This window comes from Cololabis saira, chromosome 9, assembly GCF_033807715.1.
Source record: "Cololabis saira isolate AMF1-May2022 chromosome 9, fColSai1.1, whole genome shotgun sequence".
In the NCBI taxonomy this organism is placed as follows: Eukaryota; Metazoa; Chordata; class Actinopteri; order Beloniformes; family Belonidae; genus Cololabis; species Cololabis saira.
In genome coordinates, this window is record NC_084595.1 from 22,516,191 (window position 1) to 22,540,254 (window position 24,064).

Genomic DNA, 24,064 nt, shown 5'->3' on the forward strand with positions numbered 1-24,064 from the left:
GGCTGAAATCACCCCCACACTTATCACACATGGAATAACTGCTTTTCCGGAAATTTTGGAGTTTATACACCAATATTCACATTTCCCATTAGTAATATACCGTTTAGCATTACTTGCAGCCACATTCATAAAGGAAATGAATCCACCTTTGACCTTACCAAAGCACGTAACAGGTGTTACAGAGTAGCAACTCAGTTACAACTTGAGTATATTCAGAAGTGAAAGATTTTGTTGGTCAACTTCATAACAGACATTTTATTGACTGTGGGAATTGTAAAATGGTCCTTGTTAACAATCCAGGAACAAACCATGAAAAAGAAGGGGCTCAAATTTGAGTGTGGGACGTTTGCATGTGCAACAGAGTGCAACTGAGTGTGGAAACCCTGTTTTGAGGGAGAAGAGAACCATATCTGAGCTTGAAAAAGACAATGTCCTTAAACTGAAAAAATATGTTCTTGATTAAATATAGTAAATGCCAAAATAATGCCATTTTGGACTATTTTTATTAGTGTAACCATTGAAGCAAAAAGGCCGTACAGACTACAGTCAAGGCCGATTCACATCACTGTTTTAACACAAGCAGAGCTCACAGTAAAACATACTACTCACATCAGGTACAAAGGGAGGCTCCACTATTCCAGCCTCCATCCTCTTGAAGTTGATGTTTTTGAAGAATGAGTGGGCCTTAACGCCCTCTGCTCCATCCGCCTTGCACCCCAGCCTCTGCTTAGGGTCTTTGGTGAGCAGCTGGCCGAGCAGAAGTACAGATGAATCATTCACTTATTCATCGCTTATATCTCTGTTTATGCAAACGTTCTTCCATGAGTCCTCACCATCCTACAGATTGCCTTGGTGTCCTCTGTAAACTTGTCGTTGTACTCCTCCTCTTCCTCCTGCACCCTCCTCTCCACCTCCTCCCGCTTTACTCGTTCTTTGCGAGCGCGAAAGGGCGATCGTCCGGCAGTCATCTCGTAAATGAGGCAGCCCAAACCCCACCAATCAGGACTCATGGCATATTTTTCATTGTTGATCACCTCCGGAGCTGTACAGAAAGGAAAATTCTGTGTTACGTTATGCAGTTGGAAATGTATTTTTGGAAATGTTGACAGCAATATTTCTTACCCATGTAGCCTACTGTCCCCACCCTGCCTCTGATGAGTTCTCCATCAGGCACTTTGATGGCCAGCCCCAGGTCAGAAATGCGAATGTGTCCTGCAGCACAACTGCAGAGTCATCAGCTGATAATTCACACATGCCCCTCTAACTTTTGTCTATTCTTTTTTTTTTTATTGCAACTCTAACTCTAACAATGTTCGAAAACTATTTCGAACATTGTTAACGTGGTTTCACAAAAAATGCTGTGCTAAACAGTAATCAGAAATCTGAGCAAATGACGCTTCAAAACTCACCGTTGTCATCTAAAAGGATGTTCTCCGGTTTCAAATCTCTGCAAATAAACATGATTGATTTACAGACAAACATGAAAATTTAACTGAAAGTTATATGACAAAAGGCTTTCAAGTGCTACCTGTAGACAATAGATTCCATGTGCAAATGGTTGAGTCCACAGCCGATCTGAGCAGCGTAAAACTGGACCCTGTCTTTCTCGAATCCCGGTGTGCCCATGTTGTAGATGTGAAACTTCAGGTCTCCACCGTTCATGATGGTCAGCACCAGACACAGAGCATCTTTGGTCTCATATGCATACGCTAAGCTCACCTGAAGGAGTACAAGTGCATGTGAAGTGGGATAAATGCGTGCCGAAATGCATACAGAGGAGATCTTAAGTGCTTGTGCTAGAAAACACTCTTTTACATTTACTCACAACAAATCTGCTGTTGACTTTCTCTAAAATCTGCTTCTCGTTGAGAGCCATAGACTCCCCTTTCCTCTTCTTGATCCTCTTCTTCTCCAGCTTCTTGCAGGCATACATCTTCCCTGTTGCTCTGACCTGGCATGCACACACCTGGAGAAAAAAACAAGAGTAACAAATACGTTACCATCAAATCACAATATTCTAGGTTTAAAAATCACTGCTTGCTACTGTATCTCTTACCTCTCCGAACCCCCCCTTCCCGAGCACTCGGTACTGTCTGAACGTGTCTTTAGTGATGGGTTGCCTGATGGAGCACAGACACAGCAAAATCCATTAATAGATGCTTATATGGTATTGATCAAGACAGCGATATTATCTCGGGAACTCAATACCCTTCTGAGTCTGTTTCCTGTGCAGAGGGTGGGGCCTCCTGTATGTAATTTCACTTCCCAGACACAGATACAATCAAGGCAGCCCTGGAAGCCTGCTGCGTACTTCTAACAGCCTTTGATATCCGCTCATCATAAAATGTTAGCATGTCAAGAGCCAACATTTTACTCTGAAATTTTAATATATCCAGGCCATTTTCGTCTTAATTTTCAAGTCATTTTCAGAGTGGTAGGAAGTATCTATGAGGGGTCAGTATCTGATCTGCAGGAGGCAGCTGTCATGGCTCTCTTAGCTCGGGGAATCAGATAAAAATTCTGATGGGGAGCTCAACCGTCTCTCAGATTGAGGGGCCATGGAGGTAGACATTTTAACAGACTAATGAATTAAAACCTAAAAAATGTCATAGTGGTTTGCGCAAACCCTGCATTAAATATATTCATATCATGTCACTTTTGCATCCAACAGTTAAAGCTACTGTGATCAGCACGCACTACTGTCTCTGTCGTTGCTGTGAGCTACTTTGCAGCCAAAGTTTGCATTTCATAACACTACACCTGCTTACAGGCATGGGAGGAAAGCCACTATGAGTTATTATAGGAACTAACTCCAGCAGAAGTTATTTCTAGCCTGCTCCCAAGCCAACATCTGTACTTGGGGCTCATCTGAGATATAATCGGCTGAAAAATGGGGTTTCATATTGGCACACTCAGAATTGGTCACTGGGGTTATGCTAGAGCACATGGATGATGAATGCTGACTTAACTGCACTGACTTTGTGATCAACTGTGCTACTGTGGCTTGATTGTATTTCTCTGTTGTAAGTTGCTTTGGATAAAAGCGTCTGCTGAATGTAATATAATGTAATGAATGGGTGTGGGTTCAAAATGAGTGTCTTATTTGGGTCCCATTTGTGGCAGCCTCATAAGGGAACCCGGTGGGCACACATTGGCCCCATATGCATGGGGTCCCTTTTTTCAGTCCATTTATGTCTCACATGGGTCCCACATTGGCTGGATTTCACTCATGTGTGCATGCTCAGTGGATGAATGAATGAATGAATGAATGAAAAAATGAATGAATGAATGAATGAATGAATGAATGGGTGGCCCTGTGATATACGTTAATGTTATTGTAATGTAAATCAAGATATTTTACACATATTTGCAATACCAGTGTGGATATAGCCTACCCAGCCAGCAAGTCCATGTGGGCCCCACCTGGATTAAAACTGGGTCATGTGTGTGCAGAGCGGGCTTGGGGTTTAACTAGGCAAATGTCATGCTTTCAGTATTATTGTCCCTAAATAGGAAGCCTATGTGGCCCAAACACATACGGGGCCCCTGGGGGATACAAGTGTACTAAATGGGCATAACAAAGGGGAATATTGTGTGGTTCCCATGTAGTTTCAGTAACATATGCCTCACACTAGAAAAATTAAACAGTTGGGCCCCACACATTTCAGTCTATCAGTGTGCCAAAGAACAAGATTGTGGATGCAAGCAAAATGAGTTTCCTCCTTAAAATCCAGTTAAATCTCAGCCAGGGTCCTTATAAGCAAACACAGGCCACCATGGAGTCTGTGGGACTAATTTTGCACCCCACTTTTTGCTCTTATGGGGCCCATATGGACATGGCTGTGGGTGACAGTGCTGTTGACGGTGCTTATTGAAGGTAAGACACTAAGTACTCATAAATACCAATCTCATCCTCTCAGTATAACGACCCACAAAGTGCAAATTGCTGATATGTTTGTGATTTACCTATAACTGTGGTTCTTATATGGTTTTTAGGGGATCTGGATCTTAAGGTTCCTTTTATTATCTTTTTTTCCTGAGATAAAATATTTTGGGTAATTGTTTTCCATTATTTTTCAACCATAGTTTTGCAGAGTTTCACATTAACCCTTTTATGTTACACAAGTCTACACAAGTTAGCTTTGCATATTGCTGAAACTGCATGTCCTCATCATTGTTGAATGAAAACTTCACAGAAACACAACGGGCGCAGTCAATATATATATTTAACTTGCAAAACCATCAGTACTTTTCTTTTAATTTATAACATATTCATTTGAATAATGAATTACATGCAAAAAGAGGTAGTGCAAGTTATTTTTGCAGATTTGCATAAAATATGATATAATCTTCTCATAAAATTATATAAATAATGAAAACAATATGTAAAAATAACTTGCTTTCCAACGCCTTTTACATAATATTAAAAAGCTGTTCAGCCTTCAATGCACCTGAACACCTTCTATATCAGGACAGAGCCACTCTTACAATTTACTCCACAGGCGACAAACTAATATGTCTCTCCAGTAAATTTATTGTATTTTCTTTTTTGCATGTGTGTGCATTCAGCATGTGGACTTCAAAGCCAAGAGCAGGATTCAGACAAACAAAAAACTAAACAACCTCTCCAGCATCTTCCACTGCAGGAAGCGGTCAAAGTACATGCTGTTCTGGTAGTCTGAAAATGGAGCTCCGCTCAGGTAGTCATGGACAGCCCTGGGTCAAACAAACAACACAGCTGGATTAGTGACAACACTTACATCGGAGGATGTGTTTCTGGATACATTTCAGTGAGGAAAATACACAACACAAAATGAAAATATATTTTAAAAAATGGGAAAAAGAAAAGAGACAGGTGAGACTGCAGCAGGCAGGTGAGAGCAAAGGAATAAGCGACTCACTTGCGGCAGTTGCTGAAGATTTCCTTACAAGGACTGTGCTCAAGGTTCTCTCGACATTGCTCTGCAAAAACTTCTGCTATGTCCACTCGCTGTGGTGACTAAAACAACATATGTAAACACACACACAGTCATATGAGCACACATGTACACTGACACTTTAATTTCAAAGTGATCATGTATAATTTCTCTCATGTACTAACACACACTTGTAAGCAGCTTTTTGAAATTCAATAAACATTTCTTCAATGTGCTAAAAATATTCCATTCTTCACTAACATGTAAAATGAATAAATAAATAAAATATCAGATACATGAACTTACTTGTTTTGAGAGAAAAGCCTTGATGATTTGTTCCCCTCTGTTTTTTCTATTTTCATCAGGTGTTACCTCGTAGTCTTCCTAAATAACAAAATAACCATGTCAATCACGCATTTCGAGCCAACATTTGTATCACACACTGTTATTAGCAAGTTTCAATGGAGATGATTTTTCTAATGGCATGTTTATTGCATGATTAATCATTTACTAGATCTACTGGAGGAGATGTAAAACATTAATAACAACTTTGAGGTTGCCAGCAGTTAAACCTTTTTTGCTGATTCCTGAAGCTTTGCTACTGAGTCAACTAAACCGTATCCATTTTATTTGCATGTTTAAGATTGAAAATGCTACATAAGATCGATCGTCAGCTTATAAGGCTATCCTTTCAAATTTTCAGTGGAACCAAGTCAGTTTTATCTGTCAAGGTGTAAAATACAGAATTTGTCCTCAAAGTACCTCTTTACCTGTATGGGACGAGGCCCAAACATGACCGACTCATTCATTTCACGAAACTTCCCTCTCATCAAATGGGTCTGGTCATCACAGAAATTTCCACCCGTACAGAACATACTCAACCAGTCATGGGGAGAGGGCGGTCTTTATACAATGATCAAACGGTGGCTTTTCTAGAATCACTATTCAAAGCAACCAAGATGGTTGTAGAATTGATAATAACTCCTTGGATAAACAACTTTTACTGCAAAAATGTTCATTCACAGGCGCTCCTCCACTGTACACCATACAGTGCATGGTGTAGAGTGGGATGCAGCATGGTGGGATTGGGGGGGTTCTGGGCGCTCTCAGGTTGCACTGCATATGTGGGTGTGAATGTGTATGTGAGTATCAGTGTGTAGTTGGATCTGAATGTCTATCTGGATGTGAATTTAAAACTCTAAAACTTAGCATTAAACTAATATTAGATTACTTTCTGCATTACTTTATATGTAGATGTGTTTTTTTTTCTTTCATAAATTCATAACACTCAGAAAACCCGATGAATTGTAAGTGATGAAGTGTCATCATGGACTACTGGAGAATGGGTAGGATTAAATAAGTGTTACTTCTTCCTACCCTTTTTCAGACATGTTAAAGAGGATTTATCTGTAATGTGTATTATTATGCGTGTGCATGTATATAGGTATGTATTTATAGATAGGTGTGTACACATTAGGTTTTATTTATTTATTTTGTGTACAAAACAGATTCATTTATTTATATAGATTTATTTACAAGGGGTTCTATATGTGAAAATGTGGATTTATGCACGTTTGTATATGTATATATTTACTTATAGATACATAGATTCATACTAGTGTTAATGTTGTTACCCTCTATACAATGGAATTAATCAATAAATGAAATTAAATGAATTGACACATGATATGTTTCTCTGATTGGCTCTATGCTTATCCAATAGTGTCCAGAGATAGTTTCCTCTGCATCCATTGGTACTGCCCCCTGCAAGTCAAAGTGGAATCCTGACAAAGATTATTTGCCTAATATGGAAATGAGAGGTGAAACCATCATCTCTTGGTTTTTACTTTGCTATTACCAACAACCTCATCAGTAGTTATAAATGTTACCTGACTTCTGAAAAATATGAGGTAATATAATCCCACCAGTACTTTGTCTAATGCTTTGTATCACCACGCAAGGAAAATATGATTCCATGTTGGTAATTCTTTCTCCCTCGAGTCACAAATTAATTATGAGAAATTATGAACTCCCATTCGTTACTGAATGCACCACCGTACAGAATCTGAGGATTAAACAGACAAACTTTTTTAATATTGTAATACTGGTAAGTCATTGCCCATAGCCATATAAGCAAAATTAAATAAATAACTAAACGAAAGAATGTAACAAGAGTGAAGCCCAAGGATTATCACACTCATGTGCAGCAAAGAAATACAAAGTTATTTCAAAACCTGTCTGGATTTTACATTGCTTCAGTGTTCCTACTGTATATGTGGTGTGTATCTTAACAATCCGAGCCAGATAAATGCACGACTCACAACAGGATTCTGCCTAAAAGAGACCTGCTGTCTGTGGCTGAACTGCAGATGAGAGAAATGAGAGCATTTGAAAATAAAATTTCTAGCAAAACATTTTTCTCTTTGATGGTATAGTGTGCTCTCTAGGTACTGGCTAGGTACTGCATGATATAGTTCTTATATGATGATAACATGCTTTAGTTATGGGTCACTCCACACCTAAAAATTGGCTGCTATGAACAGAAATGTAGAGATGGGTCTGAGAAGAGATCTGTGCTGCGGTATGCATGTGGTAATTTGAACAACGTATGTTGCAGACCTTGTGCTTTGACCTCAGGAAATTTTGATCAACTTTCAAAGAAAAAAAAGAAAAAAAAGGGGGAATGACATGCCCTTCAACTTTCCTTCCATCTGTCATTTCCAACTGTTAAAAAAACAATTCTATCAAATTTTCTTTTGTACCTTCCAAGGAAAAACATTGTTTAATGTTGTTACATTTGAATGATGAACAGCTGCTGTTTAGTCGTGACAAGGCCGCTTCACAAACGTTCACGCTCTGTATCTCTGTATGCCACTTTCACTGTTGCATAAACATTGGCTGCTCTCTGCTCAGCGTTAAACATATGTGGCCCTCGACACAACCGTCATCGGCTGGACATTTTGAAAAGGCAACGAGATAAAAAGCACTGTTGCGCCTTTCTCAGCCATCTCTTTTAACTCCTGGAGGGGGGCAGGAAGCAACATGGCGTCTATGCTGCATGCTGACCCCACTCTATCTATTAGTGGGTTTTTTCCAGCATGGTCCTGCGTTGCTTGGCAACCACACAGTAAACACGGTGGGATTCCTTGAGGTCCTAGAGTGTCACAGTGTGTCACACCAGCGTCACCAGCTTTCCACTACAAGACACATATACGCACACACGCACACGCACACATATATTTTATATATGTGCATGCACACGTAAGCCCAAAGCTTAAGGAAAAGTTGACATTAAGAGGCCATGAGTGTCATTGACACTCGACAAAGCCAAACAGAGTCCAGCGACAAATGTATTTGGTAAAAATTTAAGAATGTGGCTGAAAAACAAAGAGAAACGGAAAAGCAGTGAACTGTGATCGCTGCCAAGTGTTGATTAACTGAGCCTTTGTCATCAGAAGCTGAAGAAACATTTGACGCACATACGCACAAATGCTTTCACAAACACACACATTCAAACTGAGAGTAACAGAGCTTTCTGACTCCCACCCTTTGCTGGTAGGGGGTCAACTGAAGGGGGAAGGAGACGCCCCTTTAGCCTTTTGGAAGCAGAGAGGCTCCAACACACACACACACACACACACACACACACACACACACACACACACACGCACACACACACACACGTACACATATGAAAACACACACTCTCACACACTCCAATGATGAAAGAGAAACCAATGGAACCCCAAAGTGCATTCCTTCCTCTGCACCACACAACGAAACACACGCTCCCTTTTCCTCCTGAACCGAGATGCGTTTACTTCTTCACAATCATCAGGCTTTTATATATTTTTTAACATAAAAAATATAATAATACATTTCACTGTAAACCAACTATCTTATATGTTCTAATAAAAAGGCCGCACAGAACTCACATGTTAATGAATAACTTAAATTACCAATATCCACTCGTTATCACACTCAAACATAGCTTATTAAATTGGGTGTAAAAAAGGCCGTGGCAATTGTCACATGGACTGGCTGCAGAGTTGGCATTAGCATGTGTTATGAATGCATGTAGATAAGTGGGTTATGGCTTCCAGAGCTGATCACTTTTGAGAGTGGTGGTTAAAAGAGGGCAATGTAGATGAGAGATTGGGGTGGGGGTTGGGGGTGGAATTAGGAAACAATGCTGTTCTGTCGTGTTACATACACACAAAGATATTCTCGGTATAGATGAAGACTTAAATGTGTCATGTGGGAGGTATTTCGTCTAGACAGAGAGTGAGAGAGAGGGAGAGAGAGGGGGGTAAGAAAGATGGGGGAGGGGGGGCAACAAGATCAGGGGATTTGGCGGGTTGAATAACCACTACTCAGTTAAATTGTCTTCTCTGGTTGTATTAAAGACAATTGTACGATTTCCGCATCTGGTTGGATGGAAGGTCTGTGACAAATAAATGTCCTTTTCTGCACTTATGCGTTATGGATCCAGGGGTCCATAACGTCCCTCTGCAGTGGACTTCGTGAAGACAAAAAGATTTGTAAAGATTTGGGGGTGGTAGTCTAGTGGCTACAGAGGTGGGCTTGAGTCTGGAGGACCCAGGTTCAAGAATGGCAACCAAGATGAACCACCTTGGGCCCCTGAGCAAGGTCTTAACCCTAATTGCTCCATGGTGTGTGTGTCTCAGATGTAATTCTTTGGATAAAAGTGTCTGACTGTAGTAGTAGTAGTTGTAGTAATCACATGGACTCAGCGTGGGGACTATGCATGTGCCTGGATCCAACTACCCCAAAAAGGAACAGACAAAGTAAAGGAAGAGCAATGGACACCTACTTTCATTTAAGAAATATTGCACAAGTCTGGCCATTATCAACACCTCTGTCCTGATCACACACACAGATGCATTTTACCTAGCAACATTTATACAGGCTACAAAGCAGTCAGGATGTAGGCCTCGCAGGCCTCTCTTCGTCCAAGAGTGCTGTTTTTCAGGTTATTCAAATGCTGGTACACTCACTTGATCAAGTGAATGAAATGTTGCATTTCCTAGCATATAAGTATGTGGAACAACCTGGTTATACTTCGTTGTACCAGTGTGTTGTTGTTGGACCGGTAGCTTAGCTCCGCCGTGAAAAAGTCAGACATCATGAACAAAGATCTGCTTTGTGGTGGAGTAATGTTTTAAAATAATGAAAACAGCCCAATGCAGGTCTTGTATGTGCTTTCCACCCATTCTTTTTTCATACGTTATTGATGGAGGTACTGTAGTTTGACCTCTTTGTGATGAAAGATGTTGATGTTGGCCCCTCTGCTCAAGCATGATTAATGCCTCCACACTGCAACGACGCAAATAGCGTACGTACATGACCTATGGTCGTAGCCAGCGTTTACTGCTGCATTTGTGTTGCTATGTAATTACGTTGTCAAATGCTAGATGGCGGTGCAGGTTCTTTTGCGCTGCATGTTGCAGGGCTGCGTTTCCTTTTGTTTACTAAATCTATGACTACGTTCACACTGCAGTTCCCAAGTGACCCAAATCCGATTTTTTGCTCATATGTGACTCAGATCTGATTTGTTTATGACAGTGTGAACAGCACAAGTCACATGGAATCTGATCTTTTCAAATCAGATTCAGGTCGCTTCCATATGTGGTTCTAAATCGGATACAGGTCTGATGTTTTGCAATGCAACCTCAGTGTGAACAGCCAGGTCGGAATTAATGCGACTTTGACGTCACTTGAGAGCGACCGTTGTCATAATACTGCGCTGGCGGGGGGGGGGGTCACTCGGAAGCGATCGGAAAATGATAGATGTATTGGAACAGATGTATTGGAAAGTAGCCCTCGACATCCTGAAATTCTGGAGGAAATCTGTCTCTGTAAAGATGTTCATCACATCATGATCCCACCACTCCTGACTCCGAGTCCGCATCCACACACACCTCTCTACAGACGGGGCAGCCATCGCTCCACAAAAAGACATTATTAAAAATGCGGCTTTCTTTCTCCTCCTTCTCCTCTTCATTAACACTTGCTCACAGTTTCGTCGGCTTCCACCACACAACAACTTCAAAATATACCCATGTACCCTCACTTCTGTTGCCTCCATGTTTACCGCCGTATGACGGCGTGCTGCGTGTGACGTCTTTGTTATTGTTCCTCTGCGCATGCGGGTCAGTTCAGGGCCGCGATGCGTTCACACTCGAGTCTGATATAGGACACATTTTAAAAGATAATGCGAACAGCCACACAAAAAATCGGATATGGGAAAAAATCGGAATTGAGCATTAAGGCCTGCAGTGTGAACGTAGTCTATGTACCCCAGACATGGCACTGGAGCAAATGGAGCAAATCTTATGCGAGTTGGACTTGACACATGTTGAACAACAGTTACTTTACCTGACATTACAACAGTTTAATGCAGTAGCCTAATGCATCATAGTTAAGTAGTGTTATAGCACATCTAAATCATATTAATGGGGCTAAAAACAGCCGGAAACTAGATTTTGGTGATTTTAGATTAACGAGCTATGTCACATTCAGTTCTGCCAGAGATATGCAAATACACAACGTTTCCATTACACTTTTGCGATTCACTGGATTATCGACACATCTGAAAGATCACCTCAAGAAAGAGTAAAAAGGTTTTTGCAATATTTGGCAGTTTTTTCCGAATAAGAGGTGTTTCCATTATAGATTTTCCTTTACAATATTTGGGTTCGTGCCAAATCTAGGGCTAATGGAGATGCGACTTCTATCCGGATTGAAAATGAAGACGTAGCAGTAGTAGCTGGAAATACACAGAAGGAATTACAAGGCTACCAAGCAGACCAATCACATTTTTTGTGGTCTGGGTCAACCTGATGTAAAGTTACACTTCTGAAGGGATGTATGACAAACTACTGTGTAGGTTACAGGGTAGGGTCCCCAGCACATATGTTGATGATTTGACAGAAAAGCACAAAACATCTTTAATAGCTATGTCTTATGACAACTGGATGTAAGCTTACTTTGGTTGGAAACCTCAAATCTTTTACTCTTAGATGTGAGAACAAAGTAGACCGATTAATTATACTTTGAGGAATACTGAAAATATTAAATGATAATATAAGACTTTAAATGGATTCTTAACATACACATCCCATTTAAAGCCCTCTGATAATCCACGTACAACCTAAAGGAACATTTCAGAGTTAAAATAAATGATGTCTAGTATTAGATAATAAGAAGTATAAGTCATTTGGAGTGCTCCCATAGAACTTTCTTGGTAGCACCGACAGGATGGAGATTCCCAGGCAGGCAGTCCTGTTTATGGACATTCTGTACACTTACAAAGTTAAAATTAGTTCAGTTTGCCTGGAGGAACCATATTCACACCATAATTTAAGTGAAATTACATTTTTGTGTTTGAATGTAGCTGTACTGCCCACTGCACAAACACTGATTGCCACTTTGCTGCAAAAATATATATAATTCAAACTCAAAACTGCTTTGATTCATGTGTTTCTGTTTACACTCCTTATCTACTAATAGTAGGCGTAAGATTGAGTTAACTGTGGAAGATTTCATTAATCTTTTGCAAATGTTTTGGTTTCTCTTTTTTCAAACTGCCTAACACTAAGAATTTTAGAACTCAATATTTTAGCAGAATGGGACGTCAGCACATTTTTGCAAATAAAATGTTTATATTTGCCTAACAGACATTTGCATGTTAGCTTTAACATGCATTTGCATGCATACGAGGCCTACACCCATCCCTCCATTTTGTATACCTGCTTCATTCTGTTCTGGGTTGTGGGTTCCAGTCTTTCCCCTACTGTTAATGGGTAAGAAATGGGGTGAACCCTGCACGGGTCAGCAATCCACACAGAGAAAAAGCAAACAACTATTCACACTTATTCCTATGGACAATATCCAGTGATGGCACAAGGAGAACATGCAAACTGCACACAGAGGGCACAGAAGTTCCGGGTACATTTTTCAGGGAAGGGCTGTTGGTGCTTGTCTCCATTACCAGGAACGGTCCTGTAAAAGTGGCCTTCAGGAACTTTTACGGAGCGAAAAACGGCCCTGTAGTAGGATAGATACAACAGGAACCTCCTAGTAGGTGGGGGGGGGGGTCTATGCTGATCTGGATTTCTACATTATGTTCAGCACTCTCATACATAAATAATGTGACCACAAATCCTTTATGCATTCGACCGGAGAAATTTTGCTACAAGTACAGTTGATGAAGTTATAGAGTATAAAACGTTGGCTGGACCGACGAGTTGTTTCAGGTCTTGTTGACATATTACACCAATATAGAGGTCCAACAGGGAATTTCTTTGAAACTCAATTGCTTCGACCGCGGTGAAAGTTTAAAAAAAAACAAAACAATAAAAACACAAGTAGCATCTAGTTTACATGTTTCTTCACTTTATTCTTCTGTTGCCACCTCGTGGTCAGCCGTGCTATTTTTTCAGTCAAAGTATATTTTGTGGCGCTACGGGGTCCCAGTTGACCCTAAACTGGGAACCATTCTGCTGTGAGGTGCTAACCACCACCATGGCACCACCAGCCATGACTTTCCTATTACATTACTTTTACTATTATACGCTACTATTTTGGGTCCCATGAAATAGATGTTCTTAGTACAGAGTACATAATGTAGTTCTGTAATACAGTAAAAGCTTAGACATTTTCCTGCAAGGCAATGAAAGAAGCTAACAGCATACATATATATATTTTGAATTACCTACAATTTTACTCTTATATTTGATTTAGGTTACAACAAAGTCCGACAGCCTAATATGCTAGAGTGCAGTAAGCTTCCTCTAACTCTCTCATGCCACTTGCAGCAGGGAGGCCATGAAAAGTGTTTATCTGCCACTGGGAGCAACATGGGGTTCGGTATCTTACCCAAAAACACATCACCATGGAAATGTCAACCAGATAATTCTACAGCACAACATCCCTGCCAGGCCAAGAACTAAGTTGGTTTCATTGTTAGTGGTCTGGCAGGTAGGGGTTATTTGCTGCCCTCAACTCTGGTTGTAATTATGTTATATTTATTTCAGACATACAAACATCAAAATAAGAGTTGTTTGTTGATTTTCCCCCATTCATGCTGATAATTAATGCCAAACTTTTAGTAAAAAAGCCAACCAAGGATGTATGTGGTGTGTGTGTGCGTGTGCGTGTGTGTGTGTGTGTGTGTGCGTGCGTGCGTGTGTGCGTGCGTGCGTGCGTGCGTGTGTGTGTGTGTGTGTGTGTGTGTGTGTGTGTGTGTGTGTGTGTGGGTGTTTACCATTGCGTCCAGTAGCTGGATGCATCGTTGCAGGTTGGGCCTGGTCTCACAGTAAAGACGGAAAAGACGCCGTCCAATTGGTTGTTTCTCACAAATACTGGCATAATCCCTCTCTGCAGAGGTACAAATCAAGCCCACACTTTAACACACTGCATTCCTGGAAACACCAACAAACAAACACACCCTCCTATGACGAGAGGAACACACAAACACCTACCGGTAGTTTTTCCAGGTTCAGCACACTGGCTTATATGGGGAAAGCGAAGGATCTCTTTCCATTTTTTGCTCCTTCCTTTCCGTTTTCCTCCTCCACCTGTGGCGACAGAAGACAAAATATAGCTTATACTGGCAGAACTTTATAAAGTTGTCAAATGTTGTTTTCATCAGTAAGTAGCAAATGAAGGCTTAATGCTACAAGAGGTGTGGGCTCTCGCCTGAATGAAATCACAGTTTCAGTGTGTATATATAATTCATAGATTACGTCTCACTTCCTCTGTAAATCTCTCCACTCTCAACTAACTTTCCTCACTCAGTTGCCTTCCTGAAAGTGGAGCAGTCTGTGTTTAATGTGTTTGTGTGTGCGTGCATGTTCCGGTTCACTCAGACATAAAGACTTTTTCTGACCGGTTCAGTTCCCGGGACTTTGCCATACTGATGTGTTGCGGTAATATAACACTATCACGTACACTTCCACTCTCACCGTGTACTTACAGATTTAAAGGAAACTGATTAAGACAATCCCCTTCACATTTTCCATCTACACGGTATAAAAATACCTCTCACTGCTTGTAGTGTCCCGAAGGTTTAACTTTGAGGGATTAGTTAACCCTTTTCCATCTATTACATCTCGCTGTTCCCTCCATCGTGTTCCTTTCAGTGTTAGTTTTTCTTCATATACTGCAGCAGCTGCTCTAATGAACTGACAGGGATTTCCTTTAACAGCTCTGTTCAGTGGAAATTTGCTGCGAGTGGCTTGCCCAGAGTGAGAGGCAGAGAGAGCATGAGAGCAGGAGAAGCAATGACAAGCAGACATCTTTAAGTAATAACCCAGGAATGTGAGAAGCACTACGTCATGCTGGCGCCTCTGAATAAAGCTTTAGCGGTTTTCCCATCAATCCTGATGCATTACTGCCTCATTCTTTCCTTCCCTGCTGTTCGAAATGCAAATCGAAATCTGTTAAGCTCAAACACACCACTGTAATATTATATTACACACCCACGCAGGCTTAAATTCAAGAAATTTAAATATGCTCAACATGGTTTGGTGTGATATTGCAGGATATACAGTGCAGTCTTTGTTTTGTTGCATGACAGTGAGGCCATAGATATCCCATTTACCATTCAAACTATGTTTATTTTTTGAAACTGTCGTCTTTTGATTTCATACAGAGGTAAAACAAATGTAGTCTTTTCTTATTCTAGAGAGGAAACCAGACATTTTATTTAATTCCCTGACATTTTTGCTAACAAAATAAATAAATAATAAAAGGCTTTACAGGCTTGTAGAAACTTTCATTCACACACTCAAGTTGGGTATTGTTTTTTTTTTTCTTCTGTAGATAACAGACATGTCATCGTAACTCAGATACACAGATTGATACCATATCACCACAGACAAACATGAAGCATGAATGTATTAATAACCAAGTCAAAATATCCCCTGGGACAATCATTAACTTCCAACACCTGCTCCTCATCAACATTACTGTAGACCAAACAACCTATAAACAGTCACACTTCCTCATTTAAGCTGCAGTTGTTCTCTGAAAACAGTTAATATAATAAGGTATGCTGCCCAACATGACGTCAGCACACTGTCCTGTTTTGTACAACATTTTAATCTCTGAAAGTGAAAACATAATGTGGTTCAAAAAGCACAGCGGCAGTGAATGGAGAAGGTAATTCCCCATGGGGGCCGCTAAGTTAAAAATGAATGCACTTGTGCTACTGTAAGTCGTTTGTGGATAAAACCATCCACCAAATGGCACAGATTTCCTGTGAAGGGTCAAAGCTATGTCAAATAATTGTACCAAACATTGGCGCTCCACCCATGCATTCAAATTCTACACAATACTGAGACAACCACAAATAATGTAGTTCCTCCTTTTTCTGTCCATGTCCTGTTTTTCTTTCCTCTCCTTGCTCTTTAGAGAGCTATTTTTTAATCTTCTCTTACTCTTCTCCTGCCCATTCTTATTCTTGCTTTTGCGAGAGAAATTAGCATTTGACTTTTTTTTAGACTCGTTGATAATTTGATGTGGTTTCCATGAGCCTATGCTACAACTAGAACAATGTTATAGATCAGGGGTTTACTTCCTTTAGGTTTTTGAGCAAACTCTAAATTGGTTTCTGTGTACAAACTTTAGTGGTGATGAACTGTTGTGATAGGAGCAATTACTTCAGTTCAGTCAAAAAAAACAACAACACAGCAACAGATCTGGTGAAATAATAAATGACTGCATCTCAACCTCTATGCTCCGAATCTTTTCTTAAAAAAATCAATTAATCCCGTTAGTGGTTTATATCATTTAAGGAGTGTTGCTGTAGAACAGCAAAATGTCACTCAAAAACAGGTTCACTTCCAGAGGGTTACCAACATTCTTGTCATCCAGGCCCAGTCACACAGGTCTCTCATTCTCCACGAACCCACAGCTTCCCTGTCATAGCTCAGCAGTCTCACCTTGAACTGCAGTCACAGAATTAACAAGGTCTCATCAATTCATTTCCTGTCTCATCTTGGTTCTTAAAAAAAATCACACCCGTTTACTGAAAGCGTCAAAGACAACCAGTTGCACTAACATCATGGATTATAAAAGTCATGGACCGATTTTTATTAGATGACCTAGCACAAATAAGCAGGGAAGCATCCATCATCATCTCTGAACAGGCACCACTGTGAAGATCATGTTCTTTAAGTTCTGCAGCAGCAGCAGTACTGCTACACTAAACAATTAGTGCTACTGAAGAGTCGCATGATTGACAGGGTGCACATCAGATGACGGTCATTTTAATTTTTTTCTTTACCATGTGCATCTCATTGTCCTGACATCTCCAGAAATACTCCGATAATCCTGCTGTTGTCGGGTATATCGGTAGCAGACAAGCGGAAGAGAACAGTAAAACTGGTGGAACGATTTATGCCATAGTGTGAGAACAATTTTAAGGAACAAAAGAAGTAACTTTACATTTCAAAATAGTTAGGAATAAGCCACAATGAAACACTAAAGCTGCATGTATGTTCACATGGACAACAGACCAGACTGAAAATGGAAACACATTACTGACACATTTCAGTCCAGTTCGATGTGGGAGTCCCTTATTTGTACATTAACCATCACCAGACGTCTCTCTTGTCATCTGATGTGTTTCTCAGAAAGAACGTGGTTTCACTACGGGTGGGAGGGAGACTGCTCCAGTCAACTCCATATATCTCAATATATTTTTGTACATGCAATAAAAGCTTCCCAAAACGCTGTTCATCACGCTGAAACCAGCAATGAACGTCTATCAACTTCAGGCATCTAAAGGTGAGTTTTGCTTCTGCTGCAAATTTGATGAAGTAACTTCTCTGCTTTGTGCTATTAGTAAGAGATTGCTGACCTTCAGGTAGGCCTGTTACAAGGATCTTTAGTTCCACCCACTATAATCCAAAATGTAATTAGTTCATGCATCTTTTTCAAATTTGCACATGTGGCTTTGTGCTTTAGTCCTTTATGGGTGAGATAAACTAAAAAAAATAGGGAATTGAAAAAAAAAAACATTTTAATAACAACAGCTCTCTCTCTTTCTTGAGAGAGACATATAAAATAAAGCAACACGTCTTTAAAAAAGCAAAAAAATTACAATTGGAAAACTATCATTTTGAAACCACAAAATCACCTAAGCCCCTCTCTAATACTTTGTCTTGTTTCAGAAATAATGTGTTCTTCTTAATTCTTAACATGTATTTTTACTTATATCCCCCCAAATTTCTCTCACAACACCTTTCAGGGACATCAGCGTTCAGCTCAGGTACCACTGCTATTCATGAACAGATGTTCTCCACAATCTGTGAAGAGGCTCTTCAATTAAGAAGCCTCATTTTGGAGCACACTTCTTTCCTATCTTGCACCACTGCTCCTGTCAGCTTACTCAGTTTGTCCAGCTGTTACAAACAACTTTAGGCTTTATTCCAGGAAGACTAATTTGCAACAGCATCTGCAAACTAAGTCTACCACTCCTACAAACATGTAAATACTATTCATGAGCATAAATTAAATTAATAAATCATTATTCGACAGACTTGGCCATGAGGCTGTAACAAGATATTTCCTGTTGGGACTCAGTGTCTCTCATCTGTGACCTTAAAATAAAACAACTGTTATCCTTACAAAGATTTGAAATAATGCTTTTTCTCCCCTTTTTTTATTGGTATGTTGCATTTCCCCAGTATGTGTCCTGAATAAAAGGGTGAATATTCATGACGGAAAGATTTTAAGAAAAGTTCCCAAAGGGATCAGTTATATCAACATTCAGGGAGATTTTTTAAAACCAAGATACAAAAACAAATAAGAAAAACATCCATGCTCACGTTTTGTTTAATGTCAAGAGTGTCAGCATTTCTGAGTTCCTGTTTAATAAAAATGGGCTATCAAGAGTATGAATGTGCTTGTAAATGTCGTCTATAAACCATTGTGTCCTCCTTACTCTGTTTCTTTCTTTCTTTCTTTCTTTCTTTCTTTCTTTCTTTCTTTCTTTATTAAACAGTTCTCAGTCTCACGTGGCCTGTCACTTACACATGAGCTGAAATATGCACAGTGCTGTGGACTTGCTGCACACAGGAACTTGTCAGCCTAATTTGTTCCATGTGGGCAGTGTGGTCGCCACCCTTTATTTATGTTTCTGCTTAGCAGCTCTGACATCATCAAAGCATGCCAAGTCTAGCAAAAATAATGACAGAGAGGGAACAACAAATGGCTGGCATACCACCAGGGGGTTACCGGCATCCCAAACAGTGTCTTTACTGTGACCTCTCTCTAGTAATGTCCTCATGCTCAATTCTACAACCGGCAATCCTGCAGGGCCCATCTATCCACACATTCAGCAGCATCACGACTCAGCTGTAAAAATGCATTCATAAAGTGGTGACACATAAAGAGAAGAAATAAAAAATAAAAGCAATCGGACCCATCAACCAGTTAACAGATGCACATGCGTACAAAAACAGTCATGCACCTGCAGTTTCACTCCAAATGTGAGGCTAGATCCGTGGTGGAGAACCAGTGGAAACCACATCCTGAGATTCACGCTGTGCAGCAAGCATGCACTACGTAAAAACATCTGCCACAGAGTGTGATGCAAAAGCACAGGCACTGGCAGAGAGAACTGTGAGCACTTCATAGGCTATTCTCTACACCCACACTGTGCAAAAAAGTGAGACATTTTTTTTTTGCTAGATTTTGGTGATTCTTCATACTCATCTCCTGACGGACCCTCCTTGTTCACAAAAAACTGATTATCCCTTTCTGATTATCCAACTCTCGCTTTTTCTTACATCACCTCCTTTGTCTGAGTTGTTAAATGTCGGCCTCGCGGTTGAGTCACACTGTTGTGGTCAGCGAGGTACCAGCACAGTGAGGCCAACCGGCACCAGACACTAATTCAAATGTCTTTGTTCTCTCAAAGTCTGAGTCCTCCTCCTTCACCCACAATGCCCAACTGTTCAGCACTTGGGATCTGTTTGCATGAGAGCTGCAGGTAAATTCTGATGTGCTGCAGATGCAAAACATGAGTGGTTGATACACAAGAAGCCAATTATCAAGGAAAGTGGAAACGTTTGCATTGGCGCCCAGCAATATCCTCTTCCTGCTTGTCATATTCTTAACAGGGTACAGTTCGCTTTATCTTGAGAAGCATCTTCATGACAAAGTGATAGATATCAATTTGTTGGTAAGGGAGAAGAGGAGCTGCATAAAAATAAATCGCACCTTTCCAGATTGTGCTTTCTGTGGGCTGTGCAGCACATCATGTGTGAACATGAAGGCTGAACAGGAGTGTAGAGATAAATAAAGATGGAAAACACTACACTGTATGTAATCACTTTATTATAAACATATAAACATACCAGTGCAAGCCAATCCGGCCCAGTCATAGGCATTGGTATAACATCATCACTAGGTTAGGCATTTATTAAGACTAAATTAGCTATGACATGATCCTCCACGCTTATCTCTGTTTGCAAATATTGGTTATTGAAGAGTTGAAGAGTCCTCTAAACTTGCAGCAAGTGTGTGTGTGGTCTGGGTGCCACAGGAAGCTAGAGGAAACGCGAGCCAGACCTGAGCAGAAGGGGAGGACTATGGCAGGAAGACACTCTTTGTTGACCTGTTCCAGCATGATGTCATGTCGGTGCCTCTGTCCAGCCACCTTATTATTGCCATCCTCGACGAACATCAATGTCCACGTATTCCTCATCAACGCCGTAATAAACAACGGGATGATCTGGCTGAAGCATCTGCGAACACGCTCAAAGCAAACATCTGTGACGTACAATGTTTACTTGGAGACACTGGACTATTCTTTAGGCTGCTGTGGGAGGGTCACATGTTGATCCACTTAATGAGGGGTCATAAACTCGAAATCAGTCATAGACAATAAAAGACAGATCTTATCCGCTGTATTGATGCAAGCCTGCAGCTGCGTCCTAAAGACTTAGTGTGCCGCACTGACGACAACAACTGAATCTTAGCCGGCCATAACAATGTGAACTGTATTAAGCAAGGAAACAACATCCTCTCGGACGTAAGACTGATTATTGACAGTCTTAAGTCAACGTGAAGTATATTGTCCTCGTATGTGCTGTTTGTGCAAAGCTTTAAGAAAAACTACACAACTGTGCCTACTTCCCTGTCTTTAATGTCCTTGTAAACATTGGTGCTAAAAATAGCGACCAGCTCAAGGGCAGCAGCAGCCATGTGTTAATGCAAACTGAGGTGGTCAAACCAGTACGCGACCTCAGAGCTGGTGAGCTGACAGTTGTCGCTAGAGTAGCAGTAACTCGGAGAGCGACTTCATAAGCGAATGACCATGGGCAGGAAGACACCAGGCGTGAAAACTTGCATGCAAGGGTAGAAATCTCACAAAAGCAAGCAGAAGGCCGGGTACATTTCCTGTCTGGGAAGAGTCAGGTGCCGCAAGTTTCCTGCTCTATAAATATATTAAATATGGAATGTGAAGGACGGGAAAAAACATTGAATAGACTGAAGTTATATGACCCACTGGGCCGTCTGATCAAAGGACCACACACAGCACAGCACTGGGTAATACATGCTGTTTGCTCATCCATAAAGATCCAGGAGGACGGAGCATAGTCCACATGAGCCTAGCTGTAATAGGACACTTCTTTGCTATGACAAGGTGCTGTGGTGTTTACCCACCTTCATAAAAGTTTTGATAGACTGGATATTATGGCAATGTAAACCTGCAACTCCCTGAAGGATCGCCTTTATTTTGTCCTAAGTGGAACTGTGCAGTTACATCACAAGTGAGCAAACATCGAAAAAGTGTTTGCAATAAAAACAAGGGAGCTGACTTATCAACCTGATGGAACACGTGGTACATTGTGTGTGGACAGATTTTAGTGGGTGTGTGCTCCAAAACTCAAGCAGGTGTACACAAACAGCACCAAACCCCTCCCGTAAAAAGGGTTAGCATCAGGCAGTCTTCATCTTCATAAAGCCCTTAGCTTGCATATCTCCTTCACATGTTGACAGTAGCGTTTTTTGGGGTTTTTTTTTTTGTCCCTGCGATGGCAAGAGCCTTCAACAAAGAAATCAGGAGAGCATGTTGTGGCCTTAACTGCTCTGAAATGCTCTTTGAAAGTTGCTTTGTCAGCTTTTACCCATTTATCTTTCTTTTACGGCAACTTGTCCTGACTCAGCAGCAATTTTGTTTGTTTTTTCTCCCTAATAGTAAGTGATGCATAAAATTCACCACATTTTTAGGCTAATAGATGGCATAAATTGTGAAAAATCCTGAGGACATGAATAACCTTTTAGCCTCTGACATGGGACTATAGTCACATGTGTACATGCCAATTTACCCCTTCCAGAAGTACAAGAATCCTTTGTTGTTATTTATAATGAATTGTTTTAAAATACACAATTTTTGCATTTGCAAGTGCAGGAGAGAATATAGCATTTAGCCACACACATTAGAGAGGGAAGTTTGGACCTTGCAGTATTGATGAATTGATTAATGCACATAAAACATTCATATGCTGCTCCATTAAAGAGATGTGGCAGCAGTGAAGAATACAGGAAGCCAGACACAATGAAGTGCTGCATAAGTAATTACCTGCCTGCTTGAGAACAGGGGAAAGATATCAATGAGCCTGATCGGGATATTCCTGGAGTCCTTTAATGGAAAGCGGTTAATATTTCAAATTTTTTCTCAATCCACTCCTCCTTGGCCCACTCTGTCCGCTTCTACTTAACATGATTACCTCCTATATTTCCCAGAATTCCACTCGGCAACCCCCAGAGAACAGGCGTGAACTTGTTGCATCCAGCTGAGTTACGTATACTGTATGTGTGGGTAGAAGCAGCAATAACAATAGAGATAGTAGGAGCCAGAGCTGAATTTTTTCCACTCAAGAAAAAATGAGTCACACTCCTACTCAAAACACAGCAAGCCTTGTGGCATATCATCGATGGAGAAGTGGGTATCTATCTATCTATCTATCTATCTATCTATCTATCTATCTATCTATCTATCTATCTATCTATCTATCTATCTATCTATCTATCTATCTATCTATCTATCTATCTATCTAATAGCTAAACTGATGTAGAAATATAAGATCATCATGGTGTCAGCAATTTGTAGTGCAGGTGTTGAAGAAGGCTGCTGTTTCCTTTGTTATAGTTTAATTGGATCAAATTTTGTGTGCTAAAATATAATGTACTAATACAAATATTGTCGCAAATTTCATATATCTAAGTTAGGGATACAAAATGAGTCAGTGTTATCATCGTCATCAGAAAATAAGGGTCATATTCAAATATTATGGATCCCGAGTTTATTTTGTGTTCTTTTGTCATTTAAATGGTTTTAAATTATTATTTTAAATAATTTAAAATTAGCTTTACATGGAGAAATGTTAAAGTATTTTTTGTCTGTAATATTAATGGGCATTTTTTTTTATGAAATAAGAAAATCGGAAAACTATAGGAATAATCCCTTTTACTGTACACACACGATAGAGTTTTGTACGGCCACATGATTTATCATATTAATTAAAGTCTGACTGGATTTGGTTGGTTTTAGACATTTTTACCTAAAGCTTAGCCCTAACATACCTAACAAAATGCTGTAATCCTTAACAGGACCTTCGACCTTCATTTTCCACCTCTTCAAGTACCTCCATACTTGGAAAGACCAGAGGTAGGTCGTTTTAAACAGGATATGACAGAAGATTCGCATACACATTTAGAGCTGGTATATTCAAATGGGATTGATTTTCCCAGAGGGAATTTTTTCTGGACATTTCTACAGAAGGTAAACGTCACCATAAGCTTGGTGACGTGATTAATGAGGTGCCACGTTCAGAAAAGACTAAAAGCTTTGGTAATACCGGTATTTACTTTACTCCATCTCTCCATATACAGTAAGATTGATTCTCTCTGAGTAAGATTTTAGCATGCCTATGTCCACATTAGTTTGGTTTCCATTTTAAAGTTCCTCATTAAAACAAAACTAATCTACATTCTAATTATCATTTTAAGTCTGACTCTGAAAAAAAAATCTCCATCCATATTACGTACAAAGATATACCACATTTTTATTCATGCTCACTGCGCATTTGCACACAAGTAAAAAC

The 24,064-nt window shown here is 40.2% G+C and overlaps 1 protein-coding gene across 1 annotated transcript in view; it reads right to left on the minus strand.

Annotated features, from left to right (window-relative positions):
* Positions 1 to 24,064, minus strand: part of grk5l (G protein-coupled receptor kinase 5 like) — a 34,411-nt gene that overhangs the window by 2,897 nt on the left and 7,450 nt on the right. The window contains exons 2-13 of the mRNA XM_061730828.1: positions 14,423 to 14,518; positions 14,206 to 14,318; positions 5,223 to 5,300; positions 4,902 to 4,999; positions 4,624 to 4,716; positions 2,057 to 2,120; positions 1,826 to 1,966; positions 1,529 to 1,719; positions 1,410 to 1,447; positions 1,123 to 1,212; positions 834 to 1,042; positions 610 to 747 (exon numbers count right to left, since the gene is read on the minus strand). Of these exons, the coding sequence (XP_061586812.1) occupies positions 610 to 747; positions 834 to 1,042; positions 1,123 to 1,212; positions 1,410 to 1,447; positions 1,529 to 1,719; positions 1,826 to 1,966; positions 2,057 to 2,120; positions 4,624 to 4,716; positions 4,902 to 4,999; positions 5,223 to 5,300; positions 14,206 to 14,318; positions 14,423 to 14,518 (1,349 nt within the window). The remainder of the gene's footprint in view (positions 1 to 609; positions 748 to 833; positions 1,043 to 1,122; positions 1,213 to 1,409; positions 1,448 to 1,528; positions 1,720 to 1,825; positions 1,967 to 2,056; positions 2,121 to 4,623; positions 4,717 to 4,901; positions 5,000 to 5,222; positions 5,301 to 14,205; positions 14,319 to 14,422; positions 14,519 to 24,064) is intronic.